This window comes from Tinamus guttatus, unplaced genomic scaffold (assembly GCF_059628265.1).
Source record: "Tinamus guttatus ecotype Peru unplaced genomic scaffold, ASM5962826v1 Tinamus_guttatus_pri_ptg000048l, whole genome shotgun sequence".
NCBI classification, from domain to species: domain Eukaryota; kingdom Metazoa; phylum Chordata; class Aves; order Tinamiformes; family Tinamidae; genus Tinamus; species Tinamus guttatus.
The window spans coordinates 2,213,267-2,236,425 of record NW_028288582.1 but is presented as its reverse complement, the minus strand read 5'-3'; the positions used below and the strand labels follow the sequence as shown (position 1 = coordinate 2,236,425).

Below are 23,159 nucleotides of genomic sequence, written 5' to 3'. Positions count from 1 at the left end.
CCAGGCCCAGGACATCTCCAGTGTGGGTCACCTGCAGTCCAGGACTGAAGGGAAGGAGCAAAAAGACACAGTGAGCTTGGCTGAGATACATACAGGTGGGTGATGCATGCCCCCACGTGAGGATGCATGCATGTTTGCATCCACGTGAGGGTGCATGCATGTTCGGGTAAGCTTGGAAGTTCCAAGGATGGCAGGAAAGCAAGCAGTCTTGTGGGAAAGACACAGGACAGGAATCCTGATCTGGATTTGCCAACTTTCTGCATGACTTTGGGGTCATCCTTTCACCTCTCTGCCTCAGGCCCCTCTTACAGCAGAAGTCATGACACCACTCCTCCTCATCCCACTGTCTTAGGAAAGTCTTGCAGTTGGATGACATTTCCATGCTGATTTAGGGGCACAAGAATATTTTTTAAAGTTTCACACCCCCACTGCTGACAGCAGCCATTCCTAAGGTCCCTCTATCTGCAGCCCTGGCCAAGCACCAACCTCAGCTGGCAAAGCCTCCAGGGCCTCTCTAGCTCCCCTAACCTTCCTCAACCCAATTCATCCAGACAACCGGGCTCTTCCAAGGGATCTCTGGTGCAACAAAGTGGGCACAAGGCCCTCTCGAGCCTTGTGAAGGCCCAGCAGCAGCTGGACTGACACGTTTTCAAGTGACGTCTTTCAGCAGGCATAAAAAACAGCCCGGTGTCTCCAAGTGCATCTCTGTCTCTGATCCAAGCCTTGCACAGAGGGTTTACACAGAAACAGCAGGACACTTTCCAAGCTGTTTGACCAGCAATGAAATCTAATACCCGACACCAACAGCGCTGAATCTGGAGAGATCCTTTGAGACCCCTGGGCTGACCTGAGATGCTGCATGCAGCTGGCTTGGACTCCAGTGCGTGTCCAGCACGTGAGTCTGGCAGATGTTTCCTGCAGCCTGCCTGGCAATGCCAAACCTGCAACAGAACAAGCTCTTATCTGGCTGGGGCAAGTCAGGAATTTTCCACTGGAAAAAGTTTCCACAGGAAAATTTCATCTCACTAAGTTATCAGTCAAGAAGAAGCAGACCAAAGCAGTTTTTTTCAGCCTGAACAAATCAAATCTGATTGATGGTGGTTTCCCAGGTGGCTACAAGGGCAACTCACACCCTGCTGAAAGGATGGCTTCTCCCTGCCATGGGGCACCATCCTACAGGCATCCAAGTCTGGGAACCTCCTGTCATCCAACCTCCCCCACGGAGCAGGTTGCCTGGACAAGTGCAACTCTCATAACGCAACCCAGAGCCCTCTTCAACTCCCGCTTGTGCCCCATCTCTTCCCACAGATGATTCTCAAGTGAATCCCGCTGCGAGCAGCTGTCCTCTCCTCCCCAGCTCCCGGGGAAACCTGCGGGACAGGGAAACTGGCTGACACAGAGACGGCACCACCTGAGACAAGCCAAGTCTTAGCAGCACCCAAACCACCTGCGTGGTTGGTCCAGGCATCCGAGGAACATCACACCCTAAACAACATGACAAGCAAACGACTTTGCTGCTCCAGGGCTTTTAAGCTCCCTTCTCCAGGGAGGCTGAAGCCACTTAAGGCATCATCTGTGCTGGCAGAGCCTGCAACCCCCTAGGACCAATTGCACCCACCTGGTTGGATACACACATGCAATCAGCTCTAAAAAAATCAATTCTTTGTGAGCAAAAGGAGAAACAGCCACAGAGGAAAGTGAGGAGAAGAGGCTGCCTGCAGGTGCGGGGCTAACTCCAGGACTGACAGCCATCCTGCCCTGACTTTGAAAGCATGGAAGGTATTTCTGAGACGAGCACAGCGCGCTGGAGATCAAGGTTCAGCACAAAACCACTCCAAACATCAGGTTCCCATGTTCCCTTTGCAACAAAACTTGTCTGAAAACTCACAAGCAGCTCTGCCTTCACTGGGGAGAATAAATGGAGGGTAAAAAAGGAGAAGAAGAAGAAAAGGGTCCTGCTTACCACGAGCTCAGTGAACATGACGTCCAGTTCTTCCACTGGCGGCATGGGCAGCGCGGGCTCCATGGTCTGCAGGGCGAAGCTGCTGTCATTGCGAAGCCGGTACGTGATCTCCGGGTGGTCGCTGCTCCGAAAGCAGCAGAAGATGAACGAGATCCCTCGGCCGCTTCTTTTTCTTGGAGCCATGGCCAAAATCCTCTGCGTCCCTCCCTCCTAGGTACTAGATCCTGAGGGAAAAAAAGAGGTCTGAGTACTCGCTCTGTAGCGCTGCGCTTCCCGTTACTTGGAGAGGAGGAGGAATCCAAGCCACCCACCCGGACAAGGCAGCGCAGGAGAAAGGAGACGGTTTACATGCCAAATATTTCCCATTCAGCTGGACATTTATGGTTTGGGCAATCTTGCTCCCCTCGGCCCCCCTCCTGGAGCAAATCCCTGGCACGCTTCTCCCGCGGGTACCACGGGCAGAACAAAACGGCCTGCAAGAACAACACCCTCTGCAAGCTGGTCACAGCGGGGTGACAAATTGTGTAGGCAGCTGCTGGAACAGCTGTATCTGCTCGATGCCACCAGGTAAACAAACCCCAGAGCTTCGAGGACAACTAAAACCACGAGGCTCTGGAAGCCCTGGGCTGCAAACGACTGGGAAATATAACCTATTCTCACCCCACCTCGAAGCATTATCCACTTGCAACCACTGGCTGGGTGGATCTTTTTCAAGACAGGTTTTTATTTGGCTTTAATTAAGATAAACCCTAGCTGCAATCCCCGTAAATATTTACGAGACCTGATTTCAGCTGATAAAATCGCCCGGTGCTGGTACTTCCGACTTTCCTACACGGTGTTTACGTCCTGCCTAAGTGAGTGGTTGGTTTGCTGGGTTCTCCGGACTTCTCCAACCCGCAGAGCAGGTAGAGGAAACGAGCAGCAGGGAGCCACACACAAAACACCACGCAAATGCCAAGGACCTGCCAAGCAACAGATTCCTGCACCAAAAGAGTTACCGTCCGTGATGGAAGTCCACAGCAAACTGGGAGGACCACCTGTGAGGAGCAAGCACAGCAAAGAAACATCCCAGCAAGCAAACTGACCAGCAAAATGGGATTTTTAAGGAGTTTAAACACCAGCTTACAAATACACGGCTGTACGCCTGCGCTCCGACCCAGCCCAGCCATCCCTGCAGCATTCGCAGCAGCAAACCTCAGCTACCCACCATAAAGTCCTTGCAGAAAATTCGGGTTTTACGTGTTTAACTGAGGATTGGACCTTGAAATTGCTTTTGACCGAGTACTTTTAACACGCAGCAAAATTAGCATTGAACCTGAGAGAGATGGGAGGCATTTCTTCCATCCTTACAGAGGAAAATCCTGGGCTGCGGGATTACTCCATGCTCAGTCCAGAAGGTCCCCTCTTCTCCAAGAGCCCCGAACCTCATTTCACATCCAGCATCTTGCACCTATAAAATTGCAGCCATTTGAGGAATTTCAGCTGCCATGAAATCTCTCTCATCATAGCTTCCAGGCTGCCAGCACCAGAGCAAATCCATTAGGCATCTGCTGGAATCCGTGAGTTTCCAGGAGGGGTTTGAGACCCAATGGGAAGTTTCTTTCCCAAGGTCAAGAGGGAGGGAGAATAACAAAACCCAAGGACCCCCCAGCACAGAACACCTATGCATCAGGTGGAAAGGTGTCCAACCAAACATCCCCTCCTCATCTTCCGTGGGGCATCTTCCACCTGCTTCTGACACCTCCTGAGCCTCATTTCTGAAAGCTGCTGATAGGGACAAGCCATGATTTGAGCTTACAGAAACGCCAGGAAAGCTCTTAGCAGAGGAACACCTGCTCTCCAGAGATACGCACTTCTGTTGCTGTTTAATGTGAAGTTTGAATGACAGACCAAAAAGGCAAGATTTTATTTCAGGCATTAAACCAGACAGTCACGTAGTAACCAAGACAAGGTATTTTTGAGCTGGTTCCAGCTCTGCCGCTATTGAAATTCCTAATGTTCACCTAGAAACAATTAAAAACAAATCCTATAGCACAGGCTGTGTGATCTGCAGGTCATTAGCAACACAGACTAGAAGTGGGAAGAGGAAGGATATGCCAGCTAGCAGGAAAATAGCACAACCCTTAAGAACACTGATGAATATTCATTAATGGGATGGATAAAAATCAAAACGCTGCTTCCTGGCAGGTCCTTAAGAGCGTTTCAAGTAGCACAGGTTGCCTCACCAGAGCAAGGTGCAGACTGCAGTCTTTTCATTTCCATGTAAAGGCTCCCAAAATCAGTTGTACGCGGGGAAAAAATGACAGCTATTTACAACCTAGACAACTTGCACTAAGCAAAGAAATGGGATCAGTTCCATGCAGTGTCATATGTTAAATGTCTTGCTCCCACCTCCTATTTATGCATCTGACTTTAATTAGATCTATATATTTAAGTCAGACCATAGTCTAACAGTGCCTCATGGCTTCTGCTATTAAGCAGGCCAGAATAAATTAAATTTAACCAGCTCTACACATGCACAGCGAGAGAAGGCAGCACAGGAAGGGTCTTTGCAGGAACTTCTAGTCCGACCCCACATCACAAGGCAGGATCAGCTAGATTGAATCATTCCCAAACCAGTTTGTTTTTTCCAGGAACAAGAGCAGGAATGTGCTGCAAGGAGCTCAGCCAGGACAGCAGAGATGAGGCCAGAGACCAGTGACCGTCAGAGAGGCAGGTGAACGAGTTCTCACACTGAGTCCAATCAAGGTCATCTCCACTAACCCACATCAGCTGTGCACCTGCAGGAATTTATAAAGGACTAGCTTTATTTCACAGGGAATTAAGCAACTTCTCTCCCTTAGGCATGTGCAGAATTATCCCAGCTTGATCCTTTCAGGACTACTGGGAATGCAGATTAAAAACCCGTGTTTTGCCCAAGAACTCGTCTGACAGATGGCAGCGGATGACGAGTGACACTGATTTTTTGCAGGGTACTAGCACCGTGTGTGCTCCCAGGGAAGAGCTGGATTTGTTTCGGTTGTCGGCCGGCTCCATCCCGCATCCATGCCTGGTTTTCCACCCCAGGAGGACCCAGATGAGCTTTGGGAACTATCAGGGTAGAATGTGACTAATTACATAGGAAATAAAGCTGGAGGAGACGAGGGAAATCTGCCTTCTCCGAGCTAACAAATCATTCAAGCAACTAGACGTGGAAATTGTGCCCCAATAACAGGCACTGGTGGCAGGTAACACAACACCCGCAGGACACTGCTTGCTTCCAAGAAGCCTGGGCTAAATTTTGGCACAAGCTTCTCCTGCATCATCCCGCAAGGGGGGAAATAGAAGCAGAGGAGCAGAGCTACAAAGGTCTGCAAAGCCGCTTCCCTGTCCACTTCTGCATCCGGCAGGAGATGCTCCAGGACCAGCCTGGAAGTCAGGAGCATCCCAAGCCTGATAATGCCCTGGTGACACTTAAACAACACGTTCTTGCTGTGTATTTGCCCGCAGCTCGAAGTGGAGAACGGCAGAGACACCTGCAAGGTTGGCTCATATAAACTGCAAGTCTGAATTTTCCATGGGACCACGTGTGTCCCCTGCTCCTGGTTCCCTGCTAGTTTTCCGCTTGTGCAAGCACCCCAAAGAGCAGAGCAACGAGGTTAATGCTGGCAGGAGGACGGATCCCTGGGAGGTAAGAGAGGGCAGAGCCCGGGAGGAGCGAGGCAGCCGGAAAACATCCTTGGCTCCGTCCCAGGCAGCAACGAGACATTTGCCAGCGGATTTAAGTGGAGCAGGTGACCACAGCAGAGAAGGGCTTCAGGAAAAGGCTAAGCAAGAGGAGAGCAGGAGGAGAGGAGCGCGAAGGATGGTAAAGAAGGGCTTCCCGGCTTCACCGAGCAGCCATAAAGCAGAGATGAGGATCACCCTAATAAATAAATAATAATAAATAAATAAATAAGCCTACATTGCCCTGAGCACTGCTTAATGAAATCAGTCATTAGGAGAAAATTGGACCCTGGTGTCGCTTCCTCCTTTGCTTTAAGGAAACAAGAGCAGCAATTACCGCTTGAATATTCAATAGCTTCCCCGGAGCGTGTCTGTGACCAGCTCTGGGAGCAGAATCCCAGGCTTTGGCAATGGAGCAAAAATCCAGATCGTCGCCTCCGTGTTCCTGGAACGTCGCTGTCCCGCGGCCGAGGGGACAACCCAGGTGGCCCAGGTGAAAACACCTCTGGCCACCGTGGTCCTCCCTGGCTCCAGACAAGGGGATTCCAGCAAAGTCGGGCACATGGGTGGCACTGGGGGATGCAGCCCCGTGCATCTCCGTTCACCGACACCGCCGACGCCACCAATGCCGTCAAGCAGGGAAGATGCCGTGGGGAAAACGCCCTTTCTTAATTCTGAGGCTAAAATCCAACCTTGCTGAAAGTGTCCTGGTCGGCGAGGCTGCGCGTGGCACAGAGCTGCCAAAGGAGGTCACAAGCTCTCGGTTAAAAAGGGTAGATTTAACGTGCAAGGAGCTCCGTGCCAGCGCCAGGTCCTCTGCCTACGTCACTACAGACTGTTTCTTACTTGAACTCCAGGAGATCTGCTGGGGTGAATGCCATTGATTTCAAGAACAAGGACAACAAATGTGCGACCATGGATAAGACCCAGATCGGGAACCTATATAAATATATATATATTTATTTTTCAGTGCTCACTAGGGGTGCTAAGTGACCCAAATTCTAGAAACGGTGCGTTTTTCCAACAGGCAGGCATATCTGTGGTTCTTCTTTTGTAGAAGAAGCCTCAAAGGTGGCTGGGGAGGGGAAGAAATGTTTTTCATCCCATTCCTCCCCGACCCAGCCTGGCTGGTGAGGGCAGCACGCCGCTAAAATAACCAGGGGGCCTCCTGGGGCGAGGGGAGATACCCTCATCCTGCTCCAGCCTGGCTCCATCCCCAGCAAGGAGGGTTTTCCCAGGCTGAGATCCAGCCCTGCTCCCTTTTCTTCGCCGGTTTTGCCCAAAACGTTCACACAAAGAAAAAAAAAAAAAAAAACGCCCCAAGGAGGCTGATCATATCGGACTATTAAACCCACCGCAGCGTATCGTGCATTACATGTAATTAGCGGCACTTCTCTCTCTCCCAGATAATTAGAGAGCTCCCAACGCAGCAAGCGCGGGGACCACCTTCCAGCCCGGATCAGGGCTTGCCGGGCTGCCAGCAGGAGGGCTCCCATCCCAACGTTTTGCTCCTCATCCCAAAGGATCCGCACGCAAGTTGCCCCCTCCCTGAGCTCTCTCCGGATTCCACATCCTTTCCCGGAGGATGCAACGCTGAGGCCAACGACAGCAAGCGGCAGGAGAGCGGTGCTGCGCTCGCCGCTGCTGCACGACATTTGTTTGCCAATTAGCCCTTTCCTGGAGAACAACAGTTCAATAAAAGCTCGGCTTCATTTTAATTCTCCTCTTCTTCCCTTTTCTTTTATTTTTCCCCCTCCTCCAATGAATATTTGGACTAGGGCTTTGATTTATTGTATGCAAAGCCTCCTGGCTGAACTTTCCGTTTCACTGCTCCCCGTTTCGCTGGTAATCCCCAGGGAGAGACAAGCCCTGCAATTGTAGAACGGGTGGAAGGCAGGCAGGTTTTCCCTCTGTTTAAGCCGCTTAATTAATTTGGCACCAGAATCCGGATTTTTGAGGCTGGGCAGCAGCAAACACACACCGTCCCGCACTATCCAGAACCAGCAGCACGGCAGCAAATTGAGGAGTGACCAGCTTAGTCCCAACCAGCTAATTTAGGGTCATGTGCTTGGAGATTTGAGGATTATCCATGTTTGAGGTGAGGCTAACAGCGCCTCATGCAATTCCTGCCTCGGAAACAAATCTCTTTAACCTCCAGCAGATTGTGGGGTTTTCTTCTCTTTTGAAACACAAACTCCGCTGAGGCTGCTTGAAACAGGAACCAGGACTAGGAGAGACCCTTACAGCTTGATGTCTGAGCACATCATTAAACTTCCCATCCCCAAGGTGCCCAAACTGACCCAAACACGTGTGCTAGATCAATCAGTTGGCCCGCGTGCCGCAGGAGACCCCCAGTGCTGATTTTGCCTTAAGGATCTGAAAATCCTGAAGTTAATCTGCAGTGAGATTTTTTCCTCCCCTTAAAGTAAGAATTTAGGGTTAAGAATTCCTTGATTAAAATGTCTGATAGCAGAAAATTGCCCGCTGGCCACTTTCCTCCCAGCACGAAGGTTGACACCGATACGTCCCAGCGCTCCGGCAGAGCCGCGCACAGGAGCCGCCTTCGCTCGCTATTGCGTTTTGCCCAATTCTCCAGGAATAGCACACAGGAATCAGAACAGTTCCGAGGCCAATTCTGCTATTAACAGGGCTGCTAAAAGCAGCAGGTTCTATCACGTTACACGAAAAGACTTCTGTTCACATTTAAACATTAAGATAAATAAATAAATAAGTAAAACAAAGCAGGCGACCGGGGCAGGCAAGCCTAATTGGAAGACTTAATTATATTTTTTAATGGGAAAGCAACATTTATCTAGATTATGCAACATTATCTAGATGATGGCAAAAAGAAACCTGCTCTAAAGAGCATGGATTCTGTTTAACAAAGGTACTGGCTTTGGCCATTAGCTCATATGAGAATTTAATCCTCAAGATAGAAAAGTATAGGGGTGAGGAGTAAAATTCAAGGTACTGATGTTGTCACACATCCCAAAGGCAAAAGGTTTCACTGTCCATGGGGGATTTTGCCCTTTAAACAGGAATACCAAGTCCTTGCTACACTGAACCAGAAGATCTCCCTGTACAAGGACACAGCGAGGCAGGTACCTCACTGCACTGGAGCAGCTTTCATTTCATGACTGGCACATCTGCCCACAGCCTCACCCGAAACTGGCTAAATCCCAAGAGGATGCATTTAAAAATCAATAGAGGCCATTTTATAGTGGCATTTAGCCTAATCTAGGAAAGTATCAGCATCAGCAACGTCAATATAAACCAAATTTAAATATATCAAGTACTCACACTGGGTTTTTTTTTTGCATTGATTTAAACAAATCTCTTTTCTTCCCCAAACATTTCAGAGTGCAAACAGCATAGCTGCAGCTTTGCTAAAGCTTTAGGCATGCTGTCTGCCTCTATCTCTATAGCCTCTGTGCTATAATCTTTGCAATTTAAACGAAAAGCCTCTGCACTCAAGGAGCAAATGCTTCCAGGAATGAAATCTTCCATCGGAAGGGGCAATATCAGAGCGACAGCAGCTGCCTTCCCCACCGGGGCTCTCTGGATGTCTTTCCTGCTGATAATTCTGCAGGTTTTCACAGAGCCCTCACCCTCAAAGTGCAACACCAAGTTCCTGTCCCTGCAGATATTTACACAATGATCTCCATTTTCATTAAGAGAAGAAAAAACCCAGCCTCTCAGCTGCAAAGAAATGCTTGAAAAGGGACCCAAGAGCGTTGTAAGAGGCTCAAAGACCCTGAGAGAAGATAAATGCTTTTGAAGTGTTTCACTTATCTTTCGGAGGGCCAGACTCAGTGTCTAGATATCTGGGACTAGTCCCACTATGGAGGGAGCTGCTAGCACAGACTTCCAGGTTTTCCTTGGTTATCAGCAGCTCCATGATGCTCCCTCAAACCTCACCTCCTTTCCTAACTCCAAGAGGAATTTATTCAATCGACATCAGGTCAACCCAGGTCTCTAATGGAAAAGTTCCTTGCAGATATACCAAAGCACCCCCAGATTTCCTCAAAAGCTTCGGAAGCCAAAACATCCCCAGCTGGTCAGGATCATGACTGAGCTCCTTGCTCACAAGAGCTATTCGAGGCTGCAGCCTTTCCATTAACCAGCTCACCTTTTCTTCGAGTACAACCCGGACAACACAGTTAATATCCCCGCATGGTCCAGCAGGTCTAACTGAGCTTGAAACCCAGTGAATTGCACGTTATTCCTCACGCCTGTCCTGCATCACGCCATGCTATGAGGGTCAGAAGTAGGCCAAGCAAATATGTCAGGTGGAGAGGGCTGCATTTATTCCGTTCACAAGCGGTTAAGCATAGCCATAAAAACAAAACCAAAACCAAAACTAAGCACGCAAGTGGAGACAGAGCATTCTGGTCGAGGGGCTGCAAAAAAGTCAGCACATCTCTGCTCGAAGTACCCAAAGGTAATGTTTTCCTAAGCACAGGCACAACACGGAAAGCAGGAAATGGCTGGATAAGGCTAATTATGTCTGTCTTCAAACTGAATTGCCGGTAACAACCCACAGCAAATGTTGACTTCCAGCTCTGCTTGACCCGGGCTTTTCCAGCTGCACACACGGGTGCCTGCGCCTCGGGAAGCAGCAGCAGCCCTGGGTGACACGCTGCCGTGTGACACTCTGCTGTCCCCCTGCCACCGAGGTCCTGCATCTGCCTTCTACCGTCCTGGGTATCCCCATGCTCCAAATTAACAGCTCCAAGTTTTCCTGAGCTCCAAGTTATTCTAAGCTAATGAATGAATCCAAGAGTGACCTAACCTGGCCCTGTCCAAGATCTCAATGCTGTCTATAGGGGAAAGAAATTAAGTCATTTCTGGATTCCACGTCTTCACAACACCTTCCAGGACCAGACCTGCAACACTGCAGCTAAGGGCTGCAGGAGCTGCACACTGGATGTAGACACTGGAAAACTTCCCATTCCCTCCACTACAGACACTGACTGCCACGGGGAGACAAAACTCCCTCAAATAAATGCCTCGAGAGAAACGTAAGACAAAAACCTTCACAGCTCTGTTACTGCCATTTTTTAGTGGCTGGAGCTACCATCAACTTGAACCTGAGTTCCAAGAGCAGGAGAAGTGTAGAAAAAAAAAATCTTCCTGAAAATAGCAGGCATTTTTTTGTACAGCTGATTGCCTTGTGGGAGGAGGAACCCATAGATCAAGAGGAATGCTTCAAGCACAGGAATGCTTTAGACATTGGATTTCAGTCATTTCCCCAACACATCAGAAGGAAATGGCATGCATGCTATGCAAATCCATCCCAAGACTGCTCCCTGGCTAATCCAGGTTTAGATGCAGACGCTTATTACCATGGCGTCTAATCAGGTAATGCGTAATAGGCAGTTTTATTTTAGGCTCCCGGGTCTTCAGTGTGCTCTTATTAAGCAAAATAAGACAGCAAATGAGAAGCAAAAAGCCCCAAAACATAGCTCCTCAAAAATACTCAAGCTCTGGCAGAATGCGAAGAATCAAATTCACACATGGAAAAATGTATAGACATCCATCACTGAAAAAAATAGGCAAGCATGGAAAAATTTGGTGGCTTACCAAGGACACAGTGAAAAATTGTTCCTATTCACACCCCACCTTATGTCCACGGGGAGTAGGCTGCTGATCTTTATGGGTCAGCATCAGTGATGCAAGATCTCAGCCCACCCTGTAGGACCCATCCACCAGCTGAGAGGTGCCAGCAGCAGCTACCACAGCTGGAAACACCGTAACTGCCATGATCCTGAAGCACGGGAGGTGTCTGGGTGACACACGGTGGGACAGACGGCCTGCCAAGGCCACCACCAAACACCAGGCTGAACACAGACTCGCTGCTTTGAGCCATGCTGGTGGCACACTTGGTCATTGGACAAACGCCAGTTGTTGGCTGAACACCCATCTGAGCTCCACCACACGGCCACAACTCTGATGTTACAAGTCACGAGAGATCTGGGGCAGGGGACACCACTCACACTTGACAGGTCTCCCTCTCCATCTGCTGCTCATCCACTCAGCTTTCCGGTGATGGAAGATGAGGCTTTCAGTGCTGCTGTACAACTTGCCCCTTCAGTAATCACAATTTGCAGCACCTTTTCCTTCCCAGCCTCCACAATATCACAGAAAACTGGAGTGAAGGAGCCCCAGGATCCTTCATGCATTTGCACAAACAGCTCCTATCAGGACGCTCTCCCCACAGCAGCTTGTCAGCCTGCTGATGAAGAACAGCACAGAGGCTCGAACCAGCCCCAGCAAAACACCAAGACATGTTAATGCCTCTAAAGTCACTGGAGTATTGGATCCATCCTGCTGTAGAAAAGAAACTGCACTTGGAAAAAATATGGGGGTAGGGGTAGGAAGTAGGAAGCTCTATGAACATCAAAACTAACGAAAGGACGTTTCCAGATTTGTACCTGTGAGCCTAAGCAATAAATGAAACTTATATGAAGGCCAAAGGACGAACTTACATTTATTAGACATCAGAGAATCCACGTATGAGACCGCTCCCCCAGCAACACACACATGTATGTGCAGACTCCTGCAGCGCGGGCCCTGGTGTCTTGTAACACGCTAAATCCAGCGGAAGCACTTTCCATGGCTTGGACATCGTAACACTTACGTGTATGCCCTGATGTCTAGTACAGATGGAGTTTTCATTGCATCTTTTCCTTCAATAAAAAAAAAACTCGTAACACCCTTCTATCCTGTCGCCAGTTTGCACCAAGCCTGTTGCAGTTTCACATATTTGAAATGAAAGGTTTTGAGAGGACAAAATCAGCCAAGGGACTCGATGAATGGCTGGTGATAGGGAAGAAGCACCAGATGGACAGACCACCTTTATAAGCTTTCTTTCAGTAGGGAACTAAACTAAAAACAAACAAACAAAAAAGTAGATTAACTTTAAACAATGCACTTTATTACTGAGGAATGCAAAGCAGCTGATCTGCCTCTCAGGCACATGAGCTTCATGCTTCATAATCTACTGAATGAATATTCAAATGCTTGAAACAGAGAAGAAAAACACCTCCTCCTCCCTCCTCAGCCCTCCTCCCCAGAAAGTTTGCAGCATTTTCCTAAGCCTATTCAGAGACCAAGCTAAATATGCCAGCTCTCGTGTACATATATATATATACATATATATATACCAGCATGCAGGTGGCCAGGCTTTCCTCTCAGCTCTGCTCGTCCCCACTCTCTGCAGCTCACAGCAGAGCCTGGAGCAAATCTGGGGTCTTTCTTGCACACTCCTGCAGTCGATGTGACAGCAGGGAAGGGCAAACGAGGCCAAAAGACCCTTTTCCTGCGCAGCCCAGGCCGTGCGGCAGAGAGAGGGAAGCCTTTGCAGAGCTTGCACCAAGGACATGGATGGAGGGATCCTTCTCCATAGCACAAATGGTATTTATCTGTCCATAGGGCTAAATGCTCCAACAAAGGCACATTCTGGCCAGTATATTGGGTCTCACTGCAGAGCATGACTGAACAGCTCACAGGATCTGTGCGATCAGTATAAGCTCATACCAAAAAAACCCAAGAGTTCGTTCTCCCATGTTTGGAGACGCTACCATTTCTGGGCCTGTCTCTACACTGATGTTTGGAGCAAGCTCATCCCCAGTGGGTGCCTGTCTAAAAGTGGGGTCCTTTGTCCCACTGCAGCAGGTGGGGGACCCATGGGCAGCTGACACATATCTATTTCCAAGGGAAAAAGACTTTCAAAATCTCAAAAGCTGTGGTTTTGCTAGTTTATTTTGGGGCTGCGAACAGCATGCATGTGAAGAACATGGCTCACTCATGGTAACAGAACAGCAAGCCACTTGAGATATAAAAATAACTTAATGAATACACATATTTAGAGTTATAATTCCACAGCAGCTTTATTGATAGAGATGTCAATCACTTTTACACGGATATAAAATTGGCTGGCAAAATGCCCTAGACTATATCCAGAGAGCCATCTGCAACAAATCAAAGCCACAATCTCGATGCATACATTTGGCCAGGGAATAATGCTGCCAGCCATCATGACTTTCAACGTGCAGATGGGCTAGTGTTGCTCCCCGAGCCAGCCCCATGGTCAAAGATCGATGAATATTGATATTACCTACAGTAAGCTGGTTGGCAAAAGCACCACATGAAAGCAAATCAGTCACCACCTGGGCTGTGTGAATGCTAATACCAACTCGGTGCTGTCCGAAGGCAAGCCAGCATCCAGCTGGCTACACATGAGCTTCCTTCAAAACAATCTATCAATGGAATTGGGAGCTAAAAGCATGGAAAACAGACACATTGCAGCTCTGCAGGCCCTTTGAAAGGCAATGGGATCAAGTGAGGTTTCTTGTGCATCGTTTAATTTCAATCCACCAGTCAAGACACAAAGCTAGATTAGAGGAACATGTGATGGAAATTATTTGAGTGATGACTTTAATTGAAGTCATCACTGACTTGAAGTCATTGACTTGGTTTCAGTCTCAGAGCAGACAAGGATTTCTAGTACTGCCTATCCTATTCTCTCCAGGACCCCGCAAGTCTAAATCCTGCAGAGGTCAAGGAGGAAGATGGCCATAGACTTCTGGAATGTTGGTGTTGCTGCTGTCTGGGGAAGGACCTTGCAGATAACCCCAGTGCTGGGATTTGGGTTGATTGGGGGCTTATTTGGGAAAGGTTCCTCCAACTCAAGATGAGGTCTAGAGAACTGTTTTCACTCTAAAAGTTCACATCTACTTCACGAGAAGCAATGAACATCCGTGATGTCTTGTTATCTCCATGGATCTCCTGGGATTGCTCCACATCAGATAAAGGCTGCGGATAAACATCTTTTATTCATAAAAGCCACAGCATTTTAGGAAAGATCCAGGCAGAACAGTGAAGGCTACTCAGGAGTATTACTTTGAATTGCTCTGGAGCAAGCCTAGCATTAATTTTCAGCATCTAGGCAGCAAATAATTTGAATTTCATAAGCCTATTCAGAGGGAAACTTGCACACACATATTGGCAGCATTATATGATAGTTTTTTTGCCTTTGCTTCATGCATAATTTACGAGAAAACAGTTCCCAACAAACACGATCGCATTCCAGCTCAAGGAGTGGATTTAACTGATCCTGCCTTGGGGACAAGGTGACCTCTCAAGATCCCTTCCAGCCCTATTTTAATACAGTTTTCACACTGGAAAGTGTTTACGGGCTAGCATTTGCATGGATTCATACTTGGAAACAAATGCGCCTAAAAGAGTAATTGACGGGAAAAGAAAATAGAATGGCAATGGCAATGGCAATTTTTTCCCTCTCTCAAACAAAAAGCACATACAAAAGACCAGAGGCAGAAGCACAACAACTTCAACTCGCGCATTTTCCAAAAGTGCTCATTTTCCATGTTTTTCATTTGCCCCCGACACACCAAAGTCCAATTGCTACAGGGACACTCAGGAAGAGAGAGAATTGGCAAATCCAGCATCTCCTCATCTTTTGGGCAGCTTTCGAGGTTATTCGAAGCAGCCAAAGAGATTGCAGCTCTGTGTCTGATTTTGTTCTGTAGACTTAAAAAAAGTACGGGAAAAAAATGATGCATTTTCTACCTTTCACACTGAGAAGCTGGAGTTCTTTCTGAACACCAGTAGACATGGACATCTACAATTATCATGTTGCCCCAACCAGAGGTCAAGAGGGATAACCAGCGCTCCCATGTGCTGCAGGGCCATCGAGACCAAGCGTTTGGGGACCACGTGGCTGCCACGAGGCCGGTCCCCGCCTCCGGTCTCCTTGCTGCCAACTCTGCAACTTCCACCCATGCCAACAGCCTAATGAGAAACGGCCGGCCCGTAAACACAGAAGTCCGTCAAAGTCCAACGTTGCTTCCCACCTCTTTCAACTTGCTTCTGGACACAATCAAAACCAAAGCCAGGCTCCTTTCCCAAGAAGCCTTCCTGTCAACTTTACATGGACTTAGGATTAGACCTTTTGTAAAAGAGAAAAAAATGGAAAAAAAAAAAAACAAGAACCTTGCTCCGGGATGATAAAGTCTAGACGCTACAATATATTTTCCATCTGATGCTGCAAAACCGAAAAAGCCCTCCCTTGATCTCTAGCTGCCATGATCAAAGCCATTATCCCATTCCCTTCTGAAACTTTAGCTTCCAAATGTGCAAGTTATTTTTAAAATCGAAACCAGGCCAAGGCTCTGGTTCTTTGGAGTTTTATGAGGAGAGCTGGGGGTGCTGGAGGGCGCGAGCGGGGAAGCCAGACCCAGGCTCGCGCCTCGGTGGCGGGATGGCCCCCCACCTCCGTTGGGAATCTCCATAGGAAGAAGGTTTTTGGAGAGCAAAGATCCTGTGGCTTCATTTTGCATCCTTGGCTTCTCCATTTTGAGCTCCTCAGCTCAAAAGCTGAACCTCCCTTCCATGAACTGTAAAGTATCCAATAAAAAATAACAACATCAGGTCTATTCATCCATGTCTGTCTTTGGTGTCCTCTGTCATTAAGGCATGTTTTTCTGGTGCCAAAGAAGAGGATACAGCTTGAAATACCTTCATTTTTCACCTGGCCTAAATAAAGCTAAGCATTATGAGCTTTCTTTATCAGGTGGCAGGACACACCAGGAATATTCATTTATAGGCCAAGGCACCACTGAGGAAATAGGGCATTCCTGGAAAAAAATATCTTCACAGTTCTTGAAGGAGCATTTCAGATAACTGAAAGAGCAAATGCTTTCACGCTCAGTAAATGTCATTGGGAAAATAGAAGCCGACGGTGAGAGCCAGGGCAGCTCGGGAGACCTGCGGCATCGGGGAATGTAGGATGCGCTGCCGCCATCCAGGCCTCACCGCTCTGTTTGGCACCGTGGGATGGAGCCAGCGCCCATTCCCAGAGGCCTCAGAGCCGCTGGAACGAGGCTGGGATGCAGCCGGGAAGAGGGAACCTGCATCCCACGTCGGCAACTGTTATTGTGGAAAAGCACATGGGAAACACCGGCCTATTTGCACTGCGTCCCGCAGCAGGCCTCGCGCCAGCGCCTGCCCCGTAATGAGCTTCCCATGTCTGTAATCCCTGACGAGAGCTAATTAAAGCGTGCAGGGCCTGACCCCCGAGGCAGGAGCAGGCAGAAGAAAATTTACGGCATCCTCTCTGGGATGCCCAAGCCGGCAGATCCGCATCTATCGCCCGCCACAGCTGTGCTTGGGACTCGCAGCCCTGCAAGAGCCACGGAAGGAGAAACGTCGCGTTATCCGCTCGTTCGGAGCCCTCATGTCTCCTTCACATCTCCTTTTTCCACCATCTCACTCCTTCCTGCGCCACACATGCGAGGGAAAGCTGAAAACCAGCCTGGTTCCCAATCCTGGCAAACCAACGGCAATGTCTTCCCGGCAGAGGCGTGTTTTTCAGTAGGTAGAAAGGGATGCCCCAGAGCTAAGGCGTCAAAACGGCACAAACGCAAGCAGGAGCTCGCTCTTTCTGCAAAAAGGTGGGTTTTTTTCCCCAAAATGCCACCCAGTGACACTGATCCAGCCACTTCATTGGGACATCCACAAAGGCTTGGCCCAAAGCAACACCATTACACCCGCTGGGTCATTAAGTGCCAATGAAAACATATAGTCCTGTGATCATCCCACGGCAGGCTGGAAACCAAGCAAGGCTTGCACTTAAACCAGCGGCAACAAGGAATAATCTTTCCAAAACCCCTCAGGCAGAATCCACCCCCCACATTGATTTTTTGTTGTTTTTTTTGTACTTACATAAGCAGCATGACAGATAACCGGGAGGAAATCAGATGCTTCACGATTAAGCGACACTCAGGCAGCGCTCACAAAAGAGAAATCCGCCCTTTGGAAAGTCTGCAACAAAAACAGAAGGTACAAACAGACAGTAACTAATTATTCTGATTGCATCTTGGAAGACCTGAAATACCCGCCTGGGCCAGACTACTGGAGAACAAAGCCGGTGCGTGCCCACGTTCCCAAAATACGGCACGCCCTTTGCAAAAGAATTTGCAAAAATAAACCCGAGTGCTTCTGCCTTGCTTTTGTTTGCGTGCGGGTTCCTTGAGGTCTGCACCGATAGGAAATCTCCGCTGCTCCCTCCGGGGATCCCGGCCCCATTAGCTAAAATTAGACTTCAAGGGAAGTATTCCAGGAGCAGGTAAACATGGGTTTCTCCGAGGCACGTGGCGAAACGCCCCAAACGCCCCCAAACGCTGGTGTGTCCTAGGGCTGGCTAAAAATATATTGGAGGGGTTGGAAGAAATTACAAAAAATAAGTAAATAAGGTGAGTTCCCATGGGAAAGGGAGGTAGCCAGGCAGGGACTGGCTCGGAGCAAGAAGCCCACCAGCAGCGCGGGCACGGCATAAAGCATCAGATTTGGATCTATTCCTGCAGTGCCCGCAGCCTCCGCAACGCCCGACCTCGATGTTCCTCGGCTCTCCTCGCCTCCGAGGAAAACCATCCTTTTCCTCCTTGCCCTCCCCCACCCCATTAAATACCAGCAGAGCTCGGGGGAATATTTAATCTCAGACCTCGTAATCAATCAGTTCAACCTCGCGCGTGAGAAAAGCAGCGCAGCAATAAGCACCAAATCCCATTTCTACCCAGCAATGCCACGTTTTAATTACACGCATAAAATTTCCCTTTTACCATAAATCCTGAATGGATCCAGCCAGCCCCTGGGCGGTGAAGGACACAGGGCCAGAGGAAGAACATGGAGGGAGGAAAGGGAGGAGAAATCATTGGGGCGATTATTTCAAATGACCATTTTACGTGGTTGCTCCCATTCGTTTCGGGCATGACGATGCTCTGACCTTGCCTTCAGGTCCAATGTGCCAATACTGAGCCAGGCAGCCAGAGGCTGCATCTTTTTTATTGATGCAAGGACATGCAGGTGACAGTGCACGTCAACATGGGTGCAGAGAAACAGCAATAGGGACCACAAGATGGACACACACCTTAAAGGCCTTGGGCCAGGCTGTGATTCAACTAAGAGCAACCAGGTTCCTCCACTTGTGCCAAGAAAGACTTATTCTGAAGCCTTTTCACGTTGGAAGGAGCATTTCTAAATAGGCTTCAACAGGTTTTGGCTCACTCCCTGACAATCCTTTTCTTCTGACCTGGTGCAAGCAGAGCTGAACTACCAGGAACACCGCGAGGATGTCAGTCCGATAGGCAGGTGACTGACAGAAACGTCCCTGCTCTGCCAGGCAGCCCCACACTCCAAGTGCAATAACTCACAAACAGCTATGTTAAAAATACACAAATGCTTTTTTTGTATATACACACACACAGACTTTCCCAATACTCAGGAACAAAAGAAAGGACATCGTGCTGAAACACTGGGTGCAACCCAACGGTTCTTGGCAGCAACAAAGGAAATCAGAACCAGAGACCGTGCGCACTCCTCATGGTGTGTTTTGGTGCTGGGGACATTTCTGGGTTTCCAGAGCAAGCTCTGATCTCGAAGAGCTGCAAAGTGATCTCAAAAGCACTCCAAATGGGGAGCAGAGGGTTCCCGTGGCGCACAGGCTGGGCAGGCACAGCAAGATGGAAAGTAGGGCTAGACCTGCCCTCGAGGATCCCCGCATCCAGCCCACATCAGATCCGTTCAGAGGTCCCCAAAACATCCCAGGTCTCTGCAGAGAATCCATCCACAGTCACTGCTCCAGCCCTGCTAAACTGCCCCTAAGATGCTCCAATGGATAAAGCAATGGGAACAAGTCCAGGACTGGGGATCTTAGTGTTATCTTTGCCTTCTCCATGTAGAGCAGAGCTGTGTTTTTAAACTCTCCTTTTCCAAGCAGATCCTGTGGTAGGGCTTCTTAAACAAACATGCACATATCACTTTCAAAAGATGCATGTTCCTTGGCTTGCCAAAGCAGTTTTCGGAAGGGGATGTGGTGCGGTGCAACAGGAATTTTTCAATTCCTCTTGACAGGAAATGCCACACTGAAATATGAAAGGGAAATGTACCTGTAACTGAGATTTCCTAGCAGTGGTATCGTTCAAAAGGCAAGCTTTCCCTCCCTCCCTTTATTTTTGGCTTCGGTTTCCCCAAGACTTGTAACATCAGGAATTGCTTGGCACATGTACAAATTCCTCAAGCTCCACACACATACCTAGAGCAACTATTTCACATACACCCTCCCTCATCTCTTTAGCCCATGTTGGGAGACGCAACTTTAAGAAGGGCTGAGAAATATCAGATCTCCATGGCATATTCTCAGAAATTCCAGCCATTTCTCCTTCCTCTCTCTCTAAGGCAGGACTCTGCAGAGCAATTCAGGACAAAGAAATATTTGGTGCAGTATCTAGAGCAAATTAAACCTCCAAGGCACAATACAAGGATGGATATATCGATTCACGGAAAACGTCCTTACAAATTGCTTCATTCAGATAAACAGGATAAGACAAAATGAGGGCTGTCCCAATGACCCAGCAGCAAGAGGCACAGGAGTTGCAGTCTGAATCTCAGTCCCGTGGACAAATTCTCTTTTTCTGAGCAGGCATTTTGAATGGCCCATCACGGAGCTGGGAGAAAATGATGCTGAGGAGACCATCCTGCATGCTTCCATGCATTTGGCAGACCCTATGGATGCCTTTGCAGGCACCGGGAATGACGCTAACAAGCTTAACGTCTGCATGGTCTCTTTGCACACCTACTTTCTGGCTGGCATAGGAACATTGTTCCTGCATGGGTGAGATATGGAGTCTGCGTGTGGAGCTTGCACCAGGCCACGGGTAGGGTGAACATTTCATCCTGGAGGAGAAACGGCCTGAGCTTCTCTTGCTGGAGAGAAGCCTCCAAGCTTCTCTTGCTGGAGAGAACCTGGAGCAGCTGCTGGAGGCACCAGTTTCCAGGAAGGGTGGGAATGTGCCCATCCAGCGGGTCACATCTGTATGCACTGAGTGCAAGAAGCCCCATGGTCTTCTGCAGCAACCAGGTCCATCACGGCAGCAGAGCTCCCATCTCAGGGAAAGACAGATGGAGCTATGAGCCAAGTGCCATTCAGGCACCGCTCTGCCAGCCCGGCGAACCTCAAATACAGCACCAACCCCTGTAGCGACAGCCAGGGAGGACAACCCATGGCCACCGAAACACCAGAGCTCACAGCCACCTCTCTGCTGTGGGATCCAGCTGAGCCAGGTTCAATCTTTCCAGCCAAGGTGTGAAGAGCTAACAGCACCCAGGCGTTTGCCACGTACCCTGGATGTCTCACCCCAGTCTCCCAGTCCCATAGGCAAGATCAATTTCTTGACAGCAGCCAGCACCACCTTTTAAAGCATCCTAGAGGCTCCCACTACTGCAAGCCAGGAGGGCAGCACTCACCACCCTTCTACTTCCAAGACAGTCAAGCTCACAGGGTGCTTCAGTGAAGACCACCACCAATCTTCCCCGTATGTCTCATTTTGTCCCTGCCTTGGCCACACACCACATCTTCATGATGCTAAAAGCCACCAGGGGCCATGAGACCATGGCCACTGACCTGCCGGGTGTCACAGCCCATTAATCTTATCCGCTTCTCTCAGTGCGGAGCCTAATGCGCTTTCGTCAAGATCCAGCTTCCTCCCAGGGCAGCCTCAACCCAGGGGTGTCGAGACAAGGACAAGCCCGTTTGCTTCCAGTGTTTGTTCCAGTGATTAAATGCAGTTCATAAAATAAATATATACTTATATACCCATGCCTCGTTCTAGAGTGAACTCATTCGCATTAGCTTCCAGACTGGGGTTACTGGATAGACCAAGGAGCTGTTAGATATCCACCATTTCCTCCCTGACAAAGAAATATACACTTAAGAAGTTTAGCTTTTGATGAAGAGGCAAGATGTGCACTTCTATTCCCTAAGCACAAATTATTCTCCCTACCTTTTAACCATTTATAGCATTCTCCACTCTCACAACCTGAACTTGTCCTTTAAAATACAGACACCAAGGGTATAATAGACTGCATTTTAACCTCGGGAACAACCCGGGGCCTGTTCTGCAAGAGTCACTGCATGTCCCATGATGCTGCATCTCCAAGGAGGTCTCCTCTCCTGCAGATACAGCCATGCTAAAGCACCTTTTGCAGGAACGAGTCCAGGTTATTTCTGCAGATCCAAAACACCTTCTGGAATCATTCTCCAGTCCCCTGGTGAAGACACAGGATGACTATGGACCTCACCCTAGGGATCATACCTGCAGAGATCTTCTAGGAGAGCCTCTGCTTCCTAAGAACTCCCCAGTTAGTAGTGTTAAAGCTGCAATTATCAGTGCAGATTAATAAAGGGCGCTGAATCTCTGGAAGCAATCTGAAGCAGAGACTCCCCGAAGTGATTAGCTCAAATTAACAGGGCGCACGGGCACACACAGCTGTGTTTGCTCCCGCTTATTGCAGCCGGGCTATTTTGCCTTGCCTGTTGCCCAGAACACACCCAATCCCATCCCCCTGGCACGGATTAGTGTTTTGATAAACAAACATGTCTTGTCCTATCTACTCACTTAACTCATGATCAAGAGGTTGCTATTCCCACATGTGTTCACTTCCCAGAAGCAAAAAAAAAGCTAATGAATTTCAAGATGTTGGTAAGAGGATCCAACATTTCCTTCCTGGGGACTGACCCATCTGGACCAGTCCTGGGGTGTTTACACTGTGCTACGGTACCACAGACATGCCAAACCACCCCGGCACTACTCACTGCCGAAACACATGGGATCCAAGAGATCATGGTCTCCCATGAAGGCATCTCACACGCCTCCTTCAGCTCCCTGCTATGGAGTCACTATGGGAGCCATGAGGAACCCTGCCCTGCATGGGCACGTTCCTGCGGTCAGAGCCTTGCAGGCTGGTCCATACTAGTGACAACAGCCATAGGGACCAGACTTATGGCCATTCAGGAAGAAGCTCCCCCAGGAAATTTGGGGAAGTTTAATTTAGACCCAGCCTCTGAAGCAACACAAACAGCTCAGGTGGAAGATGCACCTGGGCACTGCGAGACAAAATGGGTGCGTTTTCAGTTTTGTTCAAATCAGGAGGCTTAGAACTGGGTTCCTGAGTCCTCCTCGAGGAGCCTGGGACCATGGCAAAGGCATCGATTGCTACATGACACCCCACAAGGTGCCAGACATCTCAATTTTCAAATTGAGATACTCAATATCTAAGCAAGTCATCCTTTCAGAGGCCAACAAGCCCTACTAGAAGCACAGGGAGAATCAGTCAGGTGGACACCAGGGCAGCAGCCACAATGTTGTCCCCTCCCAGCACAAGGCAGAGCCACCAGGCTGTTCCCACCAGAACCAGGGACTCCGGAGGCCCCTCATGCCTACTGGGCTATAAACCCTTGCCCTGGACAGATTACTTTCCATCACCATGCAATTTGGGGGCAGTGGGGAGGAAAGCAGAGAATTAAAAAGAATTAAATTGCTTTCTGTCATCACAGTAGCCCAGGATGTTTGAAACACGGTGCCGGGGAACATCAGTTGACACAGCATGGGGGAGCATCTGAAACGCATCTAGT

General features: G+C 49.0%; 1 protein-coding gene across 1 annotated transcript in view; it reads right to left on the bottom strand.

Moving 5' to 3' along the window:
• DAAM1 (dishevelled associated activator of morphogenesis 1) overlaps window positions 1-23,159 on the bottom strand; it is an 86,642-nt gene that overhangs the window by 49,511 nt on the left and 13,972 nt on the right. Inside the window, exons 2-3 of the mRNA XM_088539328.1 lie at window positions 17,414-17,512; window positions 1,964-2,187 (exon numbers count right to left, since the gene is read on the bottom strand). Of these exons, the coding sequence (XP_088395454.1) occupies window positions 1,964-2,146 (183 nt within the window). The 5' untranslated portion in view covers window positions 2,147-2,187; window positions 17,414-17,512. The remainder of the gene's footprint in view (window positions 1-1,963; window positions 2,188-17,413; window positions 17,513-23,159) is intronic.